The sequence below is a fragment of the Narcine bancroftii genome, chromosome 4, assembly GCF_036971445.1.
Source record: "Narcine bancroftii isolate sNarBan1 chromosome 4, sNarBan1.hap1, whole genome shotgun sequence".
Lineage (NCBI taxonomy): Eukaryota > Metazoa > Chordata > Chondrichthyes > Torpediniformes > Narcinidae > Narcine > Narcine bancroftii.
The window spans coordinates 312,900,680-312,916,213 of NC_091472.1; the positions used below are offsets into that span (position 1 = coordinate 312,900,680).

A 15,534-nucleotide genomic window follows, 5' to 3' on the forward strand; every position below is an offset into this window, starting at 1 on the left:
GAAGGCAGAGGTAACCTTGGTTTTTGAGGGATGATGGGGATCTGGTTTGGAAGAAGAGAGAGGTATATAACAGGTATAGGGCAACATGAAGCAAATGAGTTACACGAGGAGTATGACAATGCAAGAGAAACCTCAAGAAAGAAATCAGGAAGGTTAAAGGAAGACATGAGGTTGCTTTGGCAGAGAATGTGAAGGAAAATCCTAAGGATTTCTACAGGTATTTCTACAGAGCAAAAGGATCACAAGATCACAAGATAAAGGACAGAAGCAGGCCACTAGACCTACTGAGTCTGTTCCGTGACTCTACACTAAGCTGAACTATGTTCACACCTAGTTCCAATTTTCAGCCTTTTTCCCATATCCCTTGATACCCTTACTAATTAGATACTATCAATTTCCCAAATTGACTCTTAAATACTCCCAATGATCTGGCCTCCACCACTGTATGTGGCAGTGAGTTCCACAGATCCACCACCCTCTGACTAAAGAAGTTCTTCCTCATCTCTGATACTGAGGGACACAATTGGTCCCCTTGAAGATCAGAGTGGTCGACTTTGTATGGGGCCAAAAGGGAAAAGGCCACCGAGTCGTGGGAAGAAAGGAAAACAAGCAATGAGGTCATGAAACCTACACATTAAAGAGGAGGAAGTGCATGCTGTCTTAAAGCAAATAAGGGAGAGTAAATCCCCAGGGCCTGACGAGATACTCCCTTGGACCTTGAGGGAGGCTAATGTAGAAATTGCGGGGGCTCTGGCAGAAATATTTAAAATGTCCTTAGTCACGGGTGTGGTGCCAGAGGATTGAAGTGTAGCTCACGTTGTTCCCATTGTTTCAAAAAAGCTCCAAAGTGACCCTGGAAATTATAGTTCAGTGTGCCTGATGTCAGTAGTCGGTAAATTATTGGAAGGTGTTCTAAGAGATCAGATTTCCAATTATTTTGATAGCCATGGACTGATTAGGGATAGTCAAGATGGTTTGTGCCTAGTAGGTCATGTTTAACCAATCTCATAGAGTTTTTCAAAAAGGTTACTAGGAAAATTGATGAAGGAAAGGCTATGGATATTGTCTACAAGGACTTTAGTAAGGCCTTTGACAAGGTCTCGCATGGAAGGTTAGTCAGGAAGGTTTAGACACTGGGTATTCATGGTGAAGTAGTGAACTGGATTCAACAATGGCTGGACAGGAGAAGCTAGAGAATAGTAGTGGATGATAGCTTCTAAGACTGGAGGCACGTGACAAGTGGTGTGCCTCAGGGATCGATGCTGGGACCATTGCTATTTGTCATCTATATCAATGATCTGGATGATAATGTGGTAAATTGGATCAGCAAGTTTGCAGATGACATTAAGATTGGAGGTGTTGTGGACAGCAAAGAAAGTTTTCAAAGCTTGCAGAGGGAAAAATGAGCTGAAAAATGGCAGCTGAAATTTAATGCAGACAAGTGTGAGGTGTTACATTTTGGAAGGACAAACCAAAAAAGGAGGGTAGGTAAATTGTAGGGCACTGAGGATGCGATAGAACAGAGAGATCTGGAAATACTGATACATAATTCCCTGAAAGTGATGTCACAGGTGGATAGGGTTGTAAAGAGAACTTTTGGCATATTGGCCTTCATAAATCAAAGTATTGAGTACAGGGTTCGAATGTTATGTTAAAATTGTATAAGACATTGGTGAGGCCAAATTTAGAGTATTGTGTGCTGTTTTGGTCACCTAACTACAGGAATGATATCAATAAGATAGAAAGAGTGCAGAGAATATTTACTAGGATGTTGCACTGACTTCAGGAACTGAGTTACAGGGAAAGGTTAAATAGGTTAGGATTTTATTCCCTTAAGCATAGAAGAACGAGGGGAAATTTGATGGAGGTATTTAAAATTATGAGGGGGACAGACAGAGTAAATGTAGATAGGTTTTTTCCACTGAGGGTAGGTTAGATACAAACCAGAGGACATGGGTTAAAGGTGAAAGGGGAAAAAATTTAGGGGAACATGAAGGGTAACTTCATCACATAGTCAGTGGTTGGAGTGTGGAACGAGCTTCCAGCTGAAGTGGTGAATTTAACATTTAAGAGGAATTTGGACAGGTACATGGATGGGAGGGATATAGAGGGCTATGATCTGGGTGCAGGTCAGTGGGACTAGGCAAAAAAAAAATGGTTCGGCACAGACTAGAAGGGCCAAAGAGACCTGTTTCTGTGCTGTAGTGTTCTATGGTCAGACAAACTCAGTAGGTCTTGCAATGTCCATCGGAGATAAAGATAAATCTTTACCTCCTATGGATGCTACAAAACCTGCAGAGTTCCTCCAACATTTCTGTGCTTATTGCAATCACAGCAGATGCATACATTTGTGTTTCACTTCAACTGTTGCACTCCCACTGATCTCAGAGAATGAAGACGATAATGTACAGGAGTATAGAGCACTATCAGAAAATAGTATTTTAAGTTAGTCATAGGAGCTATTAATAGAAATTCATTTGGAGACTTCTTTGCTGACCTGACATCGTTATTGTCAAAGTCTTCAACTGATTCTTCCATCCCATGTGCTTTAGTTAGTTTGCTCCAAGTTTAAGCGACTCATGGAAACTCAGACCACCATCCTAACCCAAACCCCTTCATGTGTTGGCTCAAGTAGACACCATGATGGGGCCACAGATCTATCCTTGCAACATTGTTTTGAAGCAGGCTTGTACATTTGGGGCCACAAACTGGATCTCAGGCTGCACTTCCAATCACTTGCAACTCATCATTCTCTGAAGTGGCCTGTGGCAATCTTGCCCACCATGTGAGGGAAATTGAACGCTCATGATTGTGGACGTCAAGTAAGAGGAAACCAGAACATAAACCAGGCCTCATCGAGGAGAGTGAAATGAGCTTCAAATTCCTGGGTGCCAAAATCTCTGAAGATCTATCCTGGGGCCTCCATGTCAATGCAATCATGAAGGCAGCTCGCCAGTGGCTAAACTTCATGAGGAGTTTGAGGAGATTTGGTACGTCACTAAAGACTTGCAAATTTCTACAGGTGTACCGTGGAAAGCATTCTGACTGGTTGCATCACTGTCTGGTATGGAGGTGCCATGCACTGGACACGTAAAGGCTACAGAGAGTTGTGAACTTGGCCAGTTGTCATCATGGGTATTTGTCTTCAGTCCATTAAGGACAGCTACAAGAGGCGGTCTCTATCATCAAGGACCCTCACCAATCAGGCTTCTTTGACTTTCATTGGTAAAATGCTGGTTCTCATGAAAAATGGCAACGACAGACTCCAAAGGTGATCCAAAGCTTAGAAGCAAGCCTAGTTCTCTTATACCTGCACCAATGAACCAATTAAACATACCTGTGTACTCATCCACACCGGTGAAGCCAAACATTATGGTGCCCTGAAATGAGGGGACAATGTATAAAAAGTGCTGTAATTCTACATGGTCAAACGAAAATATATACTAATAACCGGGAATAAAATCTGGAATGTGCACTTTATTCACATGTGAATTGTTTGATTACAAATTTAAAACTGTGGAACACGGGGGAAAATAAAGGAAAAAAAAATGCCTAAGTCCCAAACATTATGGAGGTCACTCTAAATAAAAAAATTCAGACCATCTTTGTGTCTTTGAAAGACCCAGTCCTATTTGATCAACAGACTCATCCCAGCTCTCTCATCCAGCCTGCCATTCACTGTTCTCTTCCTCTGGGCTTCAATCGAAGCATTTCACTAACTCGCTTTTGCAGACTATTGCGGTCTGCTTTCTTCCAATGAGTAAAGGGTCTAGAACTACAAGCAAACACAGCGCCTTTGGTTATTATTTTACAGACCAGCTAAATGGCACCAACGTGCTTAGACTGCCAATACATTTAGACTATCCCTTCAATTACCAAATATATTAAAAAAAAGCACATGATCTAGAATTTTCAGAGCTCTGTGATGCAGAGGGATCTGGGTGTCCTGACTGTACCTGCATGCCATCTTTTGTAAATCATACACAGAGCACGATTTGGAATATTAATGTGCAGACCTAGCAAGTAATGAGGAAAGGTAATAGAAGGTTTTTTTTTATTGCAAGAGGAATAATGCAAGAATTAAAAAAGCAAGAATGGAAACACTCAGCAGGTCAGGTCCTGTCATCATAGGCTGATTTCGTGGAGGAAGGCTTGGCTTGTAACTTTTCTCATTCAAGAGGCAAAAGAGGGTTGTGCTTGATTCAAACAACAACTGTAAAGCCATTCATCCCCTGAAACTAGTCCTTGGGATACCCATCATTATCTGTATCTCAAAGAGCTCATTTCTACTTTCATGCCCAGACGATTCTTAATTTACATGCAATGATGTTGGAGTTGCTCTTAAAGCTCGTGCAGTTTCATTTATATTTAGGATTTTGTCCATTCTGGTGAAGTAACGGTTACCAAAATATAAAAAGAACACTGTTGGGTTTCTCCAGCAATTTTGTGTAAACTCCAATCACAGCATCGGCAGATTTAGTGGTTTGTGCAACACTGTTACAGCGCCAGCGATTGGGACCGGGATTCGAATCCTGCGCTGTCTATGAGGAATTTGTATGTTCTCCCCTTGGGTTTTCCCCATGGGCTCTAGTTTTCTACCACTGTTAAAAAAATACTGGAGTTTGTAGGTGAATTGGGTGGCACGGGCTCGTGGGTTAAAACGGCCCGTTACCGTGCTGTATGTCTAAATTTAAATTTAAGTCCAAATTTAAAATTTACTTCCATTTAGAGAGGCTTGTTTGATCTCTGAGATTGACATTAAGGTCTGCATTATTCTGAAGAATGGTGGAAGCGTTCTTCAGCGTTGTCTCCGCTCCATCCTCAACATTCATTGGAGCGCTTTCATAAGTACTCGAGATGGCAGAGGTCGACAGCATCGAGTCCACGCTGCTGAAGATCCAGCTGTGCTGGGTGGGTCACGTCTCCAGAATGGAGGACCATCGCCTTCCCAAGATCGTGTTATATGGTGAGCTCTCCACTGGCCACCGTGACAGAGGTGCACCAAAGAAAAGGTACAAGGACTGCCTAAAGAAATCTCTTGGTGCCTGCCACATTGACCACCGCCAGTGGGCTGATCTCGCCTCAAACCGTGCATCTTGGCGCCTCACAGTTCGGCGGGCAGCAACCTCCTTTGAAGAAGACCGCAGAGCCCACCTCACTGACAAAAGACAAAGGAGGAAAAACCCAACACCCAACCCCAACCCACCAATTTTCCCTTGCAACCGCTGCAACCGTGTCTGCCTGTCCCACATCGGACTTGTCAGCCACAAACGAGCCTGCAGCTGACGTGGACATTACCCCTCCATAAATCTTCGTCCACGAAGCCAAGCCAAAGAAGAAAGAAGATCATGAAAATAAATTCTGATGAATTACACTTACAAAGCAATGGAAAATACCGTAAAATGACCTGAGCTCTTGAAAGTTCAAGGTTAAAAGTTCACATTTAGGGATTAATATAGAGTGCAGAAACCAGACTGAATGTGATTGGCCAAAGGACCTAATCCCGTGAAGTACGACCACTACTCACTCCCTGAGGAAGTACTCAGCAACGCTGGTCACATATCTGGAAAGAGTAACAGAATTAATGTTTCAGATTGAACTTTCACTTTCGCCAGATGATCTCTGATCTGTTGTGCCTTCAGTGTTTATTTCAGATTTTCAGCATCTGCAGTTTTATAAAAAATCTCAAGCAACTTAAGGTTCCAGAGAAGGTTCACTGGAATGATCCCTGTAATGAAAGGCTTATCCTATGAGGAGTGGTTCTAGGACTGTATGCTAGAGTCTAAAAGAATGAGGGATGACCTCATTGAAGCCAATCAAATACTGAAAGGACTGGGTAGAGTGGATATGGAGAGGATGTTGTTTCCAATGGGGGGGGGGCTGGGTTTGGGGCTTCAGGGTCTCAGGGAATTCTCTTCTGACTGAAAGAAGCACTTCATTTAACTTTCTGCTAATGTATCTCTGTCTTATGCCTGAATGAAATGAATTTTGTGTAATATTGCATTTTTGAACCGGTGCGGACTCGAAAGGCCAACATGGCCTGTTTCCGCTCCGTAAATGGTTATATGGTTATATGATTGAGTTAACTTAAAAGATTCCGAAATCAAACCATTCATCAATACTCGAGCTACCGGATTACTATATAGAGCCCTAATCCAACTAAAAAAAGAAGGACCAAACTTAAATTTCTCCAAAACTTTAAACAAAAAATTCCATTCAACTCTATCAAATGCTTTTACTGCATCTAAGGATATCACCATCGGATGATCTAAAGATTGTCGAAATCTATTAATCAAACTAATCACTCGCAAAATGTTATCTGAAGCATATCTATTCTTTATAAAAACCTGTTTGATCAATATGAATCAACTTTAGTAAAAATTTAGCCAATCTATTCGCTAATATTTTAGCTATTATTTTATAATCTACATTTAACAACGAAATATGAAGATACCTTCAAAGGATCTCTATCTTTATTTGGGATTACTGTAATTAAAGCACTAGAACAAGACTCAGGTAATTCATAATGTTCTCCAACTTGACGTAATACATCCCCAAACATGATGATAAATCATCATTAAAAATTTTATAAAATTCAACCGAAAATCCATCATCACCAGGCGATTTACTGTTTGGCATTTCCATCATAGCCATTTTAATTTCCGAATCAATAAATGGTTCTTCTAACTCCTGTATATCTCCATCCTCTCATATATGTAAATTCAACTGTGATAAAAAAAATCAATTGATCCAGTTTCTTGTTTTCCTTCAGATGTATATAACTTTTTATAAAATGAATAAAATTCATCATTAATCTCACAAAGTTTATAAGTAATAAGAGAATTCTGTCTAACAGCATTAATAGTCCTCGATATCTGTTCTTTCTTTAATTGCCACGCCAATACCTTGCGTGCTTTCTCTCCCCATTCGTAATACCGTTGTTTAGTCCTATTAATCACACATTCAAATTGATAAGATTGCAAAGTATTATATTTCAATTTCAGCCTAGATAATTCTATTTTCTGATCTTCTGTAGCATCTTTCTGAAATTCCTTTTCTAACTCATCGGTCTGTTTCTCTAATTCAAGACTCTGATTTAATCGATTCTTTTTTATTTTAGAAGAATAACTAATTATTTGTCCTCTCAAATAGGCTTTAATAGCATCCCATAATACAAACTTACTTTGAACTCCGTTGTATAATAATCAACTTATTTCTTTTTCAATACATAATCAAAGTTTATTGTATTGGAGATTTAAAGGTGTGAAAAATTTGGGAGATTGTTTTAATCAGATGAGGGAAGATTTTGGTATTGATAAGAACTCTTTATTTCTTTATTATCAAATTCGATCTTTGGTAAAATGTATGTTTGGTAGAGATATGATTTTACCTAAAATAACTAAATTTGAGACTTCTCTTATGAAGGTACCAGAGAAGGATTATATTTCATCTATGTATCAAATATTACAGGATGGTATGGATAAAATGGGTTGGGATAGATCTAATATTAAATGGGAAGCAGATATTGGTTTTATTTTTTCTGAAGATGATTGGTTAGATATCTGTTATGATAGTGTAACTAGATTGATAAATGCATGTTATGCAATGATTATTACAATTTTTTACACCAATTATATTTGACACCTGAAAAATTTAAAAAATATGGTTTTAATGAATCAGATTTGTGTTTTAGATGTGGTGATACGGTTGGAACTTTTTTTCATGCTGTTTGGTCATGTATACATATATAATCTTTTTGGAAGAAAATTAAATTGTTTTTAGAATATCTGTATAAGATTAAAATAGTTTTTTAGATCCAACATTATTTTTATTGGGTAGTTTGCAACCTCTGAAAGGCTTGGGATTAGATAAATTCCAGCTTGCTTTTGTATATTAAGCTTTATCCGTAGTGAAAAAATGTATTGCTAGTACGTGGAAAGATACAAATATGATTGATATTAATAGATGACGTAATGAGAACAATAATAATGGAACAAATTACGTATGTTTCGCATGATAATTATAATTTTTTTATTAATAAGTGCCTGTTATACTCAGAATATTTACATTTCAATTTATATTTATATTGATTAGATTTTAATATGTATATTTAACTTTTTTTTAAATATTCTTTCTTTTTTCTTTTTTTATAGCTCTCCTCAGGAGAGTTGTCTGAAGGGGGGGGTTCTTTTCTTTTTTTTCTATATATAGAAAAAAAATGTTCATGTTTAATTGCTGTATATGTCATATATTATTTGAACGAATAAATAAAGTTTAAAAAAAAGGAAGGAAATCAAGGGATACGGGAGAAGGCAGGAGAATGGGGCTAAAAAGGATAGTAAATCAGCCACAATGGAATGGTGGGGTGGACTCGATCTGCCAATTGGCCTAATTCCAGTGCCAGTAAGAAGTTGGTGGTAAGCCACCCCTAAAGTTAAACACACTCTTCATTGACAAATGACCATTGCTTAATTCTACCAAGTGTAACCTGCAGCAGGTGCCCTGGCTATAACTTAACCAGCTTTAAAATGCAACCAACATTGGGCCAATGGATGGTAAATATAGTATTAATGGATTGGGGTAAGACACACAGTTTCTGTATGCTCTTCAGCGCTTAACGTCCTGCTTTGCGGAAACTGCCAAAATGTTTGGCCTGGAAGTCAGCCTGAAGAAAACTGAGGTCCTCCATCAGCCAGCTCCCCACCATGACTACCAGCCCCCCCACAACTCCATCGGGCACACAAAACTCAAAACGGTCAACCAGTTTACCTATCTCGGCTGCACCATTTCATCAGATGCAAGGATCGACAACGAGATAGACAACAGACTCGCCAAGGCAAATAGCGCCTTTGGAAGACTACACAAAAGAGTCTGAAAAAACAACCAACTGAAAAACCTCACAAAGATTAGCATATACAGAGCCATTGTCATACCCCACACTCCTGTTCGGCTCCGAATCATGGGTCCTCTACCGGCATCACCTACGGCTCCTAGAACGCTTCCACCAGCGTTGTCTCCGCTCCATCCTCAACATCCATTGGAGCGCTTTCATCCCTAACGTCGAAGTACTCGAGATGGCAGAGGTCGACAGCATCGAGTCCACGCTGCTGAAGATCCAGCTGCGCTGGATGGGTCACGTCTCCAGAATGGAGGACCATCGCCTTCCCAAGATCGTGTTATATGGCGAGCTCTCCACTGGCCACCGTGACAGAGGTGCACCAAAGAAAAGGTACAAGGACTGCCTAAAGAAATCTCTTGGTGCCTGCCACATTGACCACCGCCAGTGGGCTGATAACGCCTCAAACCGTGCATCTTGGCGCCTCACAGTTTGGCGGGCAGCAACCTCCTTTGAAGAAGACCGCAGAGCCCACCTCACTGACAAAAGGCAAAGGAGGAAAAATACAACACCCAACCCCAACCAGCCAATTTTCCCCTGCAACCGCTGCAACCGTGTCTGCCTGTCCCGCATCGGACTTGTCAGCCACAAACGAGCCTGCAGCTGACGTGGACTTTTTACCCCCTCCATAAATCTTCGTCTGCGAAGCCAAGCCAAAGACAAAGAGTGGACATACATGTGCAATTCCATGAGACCAAAAAAAAGGTTTTGCAACACTTGCGGTTTCGTGGACTGGTGATGTAGATCACATAATTAAATCAGTTTAAGGTACATATTGCATCTTACTTTTAAAATGTTTTAGCCTTGTGAAGTAATGCAAAGAACTTGTCGGGATTACATCTTTCCTCCCAATGGTCCACTCAACTATCATCTTACTTACGTCCTTCAAGAAACTTTAAGTTCCTGGGTGTCAACATCTTTGAGGTGGCCTGGGATCGATGGAATCATGTCGATGGAATCACTGAAGAAGGCTCGCCAGTGGCTATACTTTGCAAGGAATTTGAGGAGATTTGGTATGTCAATTAAGACTCTTGCAAATTTCCACGTGCCCTGTGGTGAACATTCTGACATGTTTCATCACTCTCTGATATGGAGGTGCCAGTGCACAGGACAGAAAAAGGCTACAGAGGACTCGGCCATTATAGGCATCAGTCTCCACTCCAGAGAGGAAATCTACAAGAGGTGGAGTCTTAAAAAGACAGCCTCTATCCTCAAGAACCCCCACCACCCAGGCCTTGCTCTCTTCACTTTGCTATTATCGGGATGGAGGAACAGGAGCCAAAAGATGAACACCAGTGGCACAAGGTCGGCTTCTTCCCCTCTGCCATCTGAATCGACGATGAACCGCAGAAACTACCTCAATTTCTGTTATTTTTGCCCTAATTATTTTAGTTCATAAGGTGGTGGGACCAGACAACATATCTGGTCGAGTGCTAAAGAAAGGCGCGGACCAATTGACAGAGGTCTTCACGGACATCTTCAACACCTCAGCAGCAGTCCGTCATCCCCACAGGGTTCAAGACAGCCACCATCTTCCCGGTGTACGAGGGTGACAAGTAACATGTGTTACGAGCCCAAAGGACTCAAAAACCAGCAGTAACAGAAATCCACCAAGACAACGGCTACTTGCACAAACTGGTTTTATTTTCTTAATACGTAATAATAAGATCCAAACTTAACTTATTACTATTAACTTAACGTAACCCTTCTCTAATTCTAAGTGCACGTGTATGTAATGTTTGTGTGTTCAGGAAAGTTCTTTTTCACCGTCCAATCATTCATTGTTCACTTCTCCAAGTCCACTGGTATCAGGCGATCTTCCGTACTGTGCACAGGATTGAACAGTTATAATATTCACCTGGCCCTGGTGCTTTAACTTAAGTTGTAACCACTCAGAGAGAAATTTGTTGTTCGTTGGGCACACAAACTGATCTCCTTCAATCAGCAACTGAAGTGTCTTATCAAAGAAACTTGACCCCTCTGGGTCTTTCCAAAAAATAACCTCTTCTTTCAGGTTAGTGGAAAGAGTTCTTTTTCCCCTATTTCAGGAGAAACATGATAACCAACCACAACCTCTGCAATTAACGACAGAGATTTGGAATAGGAGTCGTGCAGCAGGTCTGCCAACTTGTAGCCTTCACTACAAACTGTTGCAGAATACTCTCCCAAACCATGGATGTTTTCTCTCTGTTTGCAAAACCACGTGGCCCCTCTTAGGACAACAAACTTCAACCAGAAATTTAAAACTCTAGCACCAGTTTAGCACCAGAAGACTTCTCCGTTCTTGAGCCTGGACACTGTTCAAACATGCTGGTCCATTAACACCTACTTGTGAAACTCTCACAAGCACTTCCCATTGTCTCTGCAAAGCTAACTACCAACACGAAGACTACCCCGGCATAGCTCTTGCATGGGAAATGAGATGTTTGTTTGTGAAAGGTTACCTGATAACTAAACCTCACAGTCTTACCATTTTAATATATATATTTTATCATAATTTTATTAATTTATTCTGTATCACAGGCCTCAATGACTCTCACAAGCACTGTGGCACTGACCTTCACCATTATGCAATGCTTCGAATGTCTGGTGATGGAATGAATCAAAGCACACTTCCCAGAGACACTAGATCCATTTCAATTTGCCTATAGAAGAAACCGTTCTATAACTTTGTCACTTTACTCTGTCCTGGCCCACCTGGAGGACAACACCTCATGCACTAGGTTGCTGTTGATTGACTACAGTTTGGCATTTAATTTGATCATTCCCCAGAGGCTGGTGGAGAAGCTGTCCTCGCTGGGAATCAACACCCCTCTCTGTAACTGGATCCTGGACTTCTTAACAGAAAGACCACAGTCTTTCCAGGTCGGTAGCAGAATATCGAGCACTGTCACGCTGAGCACTGACGCACCTCAGGGCTGTGAGGCCAGCCCGCTCCTGTTCACGCTACTGACCTACGACTGCATGGCCAGATCCAGCTCCCACAGGGTCATCAAGTTTTCAGATGACACAAGAGCCGCTGGCCTCATCAATAACAACGATGAGTCGCACTAAAGAGAAGAGGTGGAAAATCTAATGAAATGGTGCGAGAATAACAAATAGAGTCTCAACGTGGATAAGATGAAGAAGTTGATCGTGGATTTCAGTAGGACCAGGAACAACCATCCTCCACTACACATCAACAACTCTGCAGTGAAGAGAATGGAGAGCACCAAGTTCCTTGGACCTATTGTGGACTCTCAACATCTCCTCATTTGTCAGGAAGGTGCAACAGCGACAGCACTTCCTGAGAAGACTGAAGCAGGCAAGGCAACTGGCCACCATTATGGCAACCTTCGACAGGAGCTCCCGATCGAGAGCAGCCTGGTCGACTGCATCACAGTGCAGTTCGCTTGCTGCAGAGGAATGGATCGGAGATCAATCCACAGGGCCATAAGAGTGGCAGAAAGGATCAATGGAGTCTCCTTCCCTAACATCAATGTTGATCTACTGGAATTGTTGTCTGAAGAGGGTGCGCAAAATCATTGAGGACCCCTTCCACCCTGCGCACAGCGTCTTTCAGCTGTTCCCATCAGGGAATGGCCATCTTTCCGAGGAACAGCTTCTTCCCACAGGCAGTGAGAAAGCTGAATGACCAAAGGAACTGTTCACATAACCATCCAAGATTCTCATATTCATGAAACAATATTATTTTTTTTTTTTTTAATAGATATAATATCCATCCTGCCTATGTACTATTTGTCCATTGTAGAATCAGGGGACAATAAACTTGACTTCACTTGGCTAATTTTAAAAGCAATGCTATAGCAATATTCACACTGTAATGCTGCCATAAAGCAATGAACACTCATGACAATAAATTCTGATTCTTACCGTGACCTCCCTCTCTCTCTTCACGTAACCAACAATTTTTGGGTCATCTGCGAACTTGCTGATGAGTATTTTCTTATTTTTATTTTTGTTAGGTTTCTTTGGTGTTTTTTGGCAGTTATATCTGTTGACAAGGCTGTACTTAGTGGTTATAAGGCCATAAGACATCGGAGCAGAAAAAGGCTATTCAGCCCATTGAGTCTGCTCCGCCATTTAACCATGAGCTGATCCATTTTCCCACTCAGCCCCACTGCTCAGTCTTTCCCCCATAATCTTTGATGCCCTGGCTAATCAAGAACTTATCAATCTCTACCTTAAATACACCCGATGACTTGACCTCTGCAACTGCTTGTGGCCACAAATTCCACAGATTTACCACCTTCAGGTTGAAGAAATTCATAATAGCTCCGTTCTAAGCAGACGCTCTTCAATCCTGAAGTGGTGCTGTTTTGTCCTAGATCTCAAACAGTACAGGCAAGATGTTGGTGGGCCATTGGCCAGATCTCTTACTGTGATGCCAAGCAGCCAATTCCAGTAGGAATGAGAATGATGGAAGTGCAGTGCACAACTCGATCTTGCTAAAATGACCCAGCTAGCTGATTGGTTTGGCAGCAGAAAGCAGGGAGTTGGGTTAATGAACATGAACTTGAATTGGATGGGAGTGACTAGTGGTATCCAGCAAGAATCTGTCCTGGGGCCTCAAGTATTCACTCTATTAATCACTGAGATAACGCAATTGAAAGCCATATATCTACGTTTGGAAATGACAACATGATTATTGGTGGAGGAAATAGTTTAGGGGGAAATATAAAATTACAAAGAGACATTGATACATTAAGTGAGTGGGAAAAACTGCGGCAGACAGAATTGAACAGAGGTAAGTGTGAGGTCAGCCATTCTGGACCAAAAATGGATAGATCCAACTTGCATGTTTTTAAAATGGGTGCATAGTGAAAAAAGGATGGCAGTTCACAGAGTCTGCTCACGATGGAAAATACAGGTACAGAAATTCTCAAAAGGGTGAAGTGGTGTTGACCTTGACACCTACAGTGACAGAACGTTCGTGTTTATTTATCATCTGATTGTACAAGTTCAACCTAACGGAACAGTATTCTCTGGTCCTCGGTGCAACGCACTGCAAACACACATACTAGAGAAATGATAAATATGCACAGAACATTGTACATACAAATTTTAAAATGAATAAATATTATTGTTAAATAAAGAGTTGAATCACAGAGGGTTTGAGTGAACAGTTTCATCAGTTGTTCTGCAGTCTCACTGCCTTTGGGAAGAAGCTGTTCCTCTGCCTGGTAGTTCAGCTTTTGATACTCCTGTATCTCTTTACCGATGGGAGTAGCAGGAAGATGTTGTCTGCAGTTTGGTAGCGGTCCTCAATGATTTTGCTGGCCCTCCTCATTTAACATCCAAGTAGATCACATCAATGCGGATGGAGAGAGAGCCCAGTGATCCTCTCTGCTACTCTCATGGTCCTGTGGATTGACCTCTGATCTGATGTTCTACGGTAACTGCACCACGCTGTGATGCAGCCTTTGCAACAGTAATAATATCACAGCTCCAAGTGCACATGACTCCCACTGTCCACTACAAACATCCCTCAGCTTTCTAATGGCAAAATATTCAACAACAAAAAATACACCCCTTGGTGGAGAATGATCTCCTTTAGTCAAGTCAAGTTTATTGTCATCTGATTGTACAAGTCCAGCCCGAAGAAACAGCGGTACAAAACATGCAGGCACACAACCAGTCATAACACACACACACACAGACAAATAATGCATATGCATTCTAGCTATAAAAATAAATATATAAATCTGCAAAGGGTGATAAAAAATTGGTCAAACAGTCGGCTACCCTAATAGAAGTGGGTGTCATCAGTCTCCAGTGGTGTGAGAGGATATCGTGACATGTTCAAGACAATAAATTCTGATTCTGGATGCATTTTCCGAGGAGATCTCTGTCACATGACATGTTAAGATGAGGACTAATCGGCCATTTCAGAAGATGTAAAAGATCCCATGTTCCACATTAATGAAGTTAAAGGACTGTTCTCGGTATCTCCACGAAGCATCCTTCACAGCAGCTGTCAGTACAACAAGTTAAATGGACATTTAACTCAATCAATGAGCAATACTACCTCTGTTGTGAAACTCATTAAATTTTTTAGTGGAAGACAAGAAATATCAGGACTCTACTTCCAAGAGTAAGGGAGTTCTCTCTGGGGTATTGGCCAACATTAAAAACACATCATGTGATGTTTAACCGAGCTGTGTCTGGGAGCGGCTGTGTCTGAGAACTGCGGTGTCTGGGAGCAGCTGTGTCTGAGAACTGTGGTGTCTGGGAGCCTTCTGTGTCTGAGAACTGTGGTGCCTGGGAGCCTTCTGTGTCTGAGAACTGTGGTGCCTGGGAGCGGCTGTGTCTGAGAACTACGGTGCCTGGGAGCCTGCTGTGTCTGAGAACTGCGGTGCCTGGGAGCCTGCTGTGTCTGAGAACTGCGGTGCCTGGGAGCCTGCTGTGTCTGAGAACTGCGGTGCCTGGGAGCCTGCTGTGTCTGAGAACTGCGGTGTCTGGGAGCCTGCTGTGTCTGAGAACCGCGGTGCCTGGGAGCCTGCTGGGTCTGAGAACTGCGGTGCCTGGAAGCGGCTGTGTCTGAGAACTGCGGTGACTGGGAGCCTTCTGTGTCTGAGAACTGTGGTGTCTGGGAGCCTTCTGTGTCTGAGAACTGTGGTGTCTGGGAGCCTGCTGGG

General features: G+C 41.9%; 1 protein-coding gene and 1 long non-coding RNA gene across 5 annotated transcripts in view; one reads left to right on the forward strand and one right to left on the reverse strand.

Annotated features, from left to right (window-relative positions):
• nhej1 (nonhomologous end-joining factor 1) overlaps positions 1-15,534 on the reverse strand; it is a 406,931-nt gene that overhangs the window by 179,212 nt on the left and 212,185 nt on the right. Inside the window, exon 7 of one of the 3 annotated variants that reach the window (XM_069935937.1) lies at positions 14,669-14,870. The exons of the other annotated variants lie outside the window; for them this stretch is intronic. Within the exon in view, the coding sequence (XP_069792038.1) occupies positions 14,862-14,870 (9 nt within the window). The 3' untranslated portion in view covers positions 14,669-14,861. Of the gene's footprint in view, positions 1-14,668; positions 14,871-15,534 lie in introns of those variants that run through there. 3 annotated transcript variants of the gene reach the window in all.
• LOC138762258 (uncharacterized) overlaps positions 1-15,534 on the forward strand; it is a 77,768-nt gene that overhangs the window by 48,396 nt on the left and 13,838 nt on the right. The window lies entirely within an intron of this gene.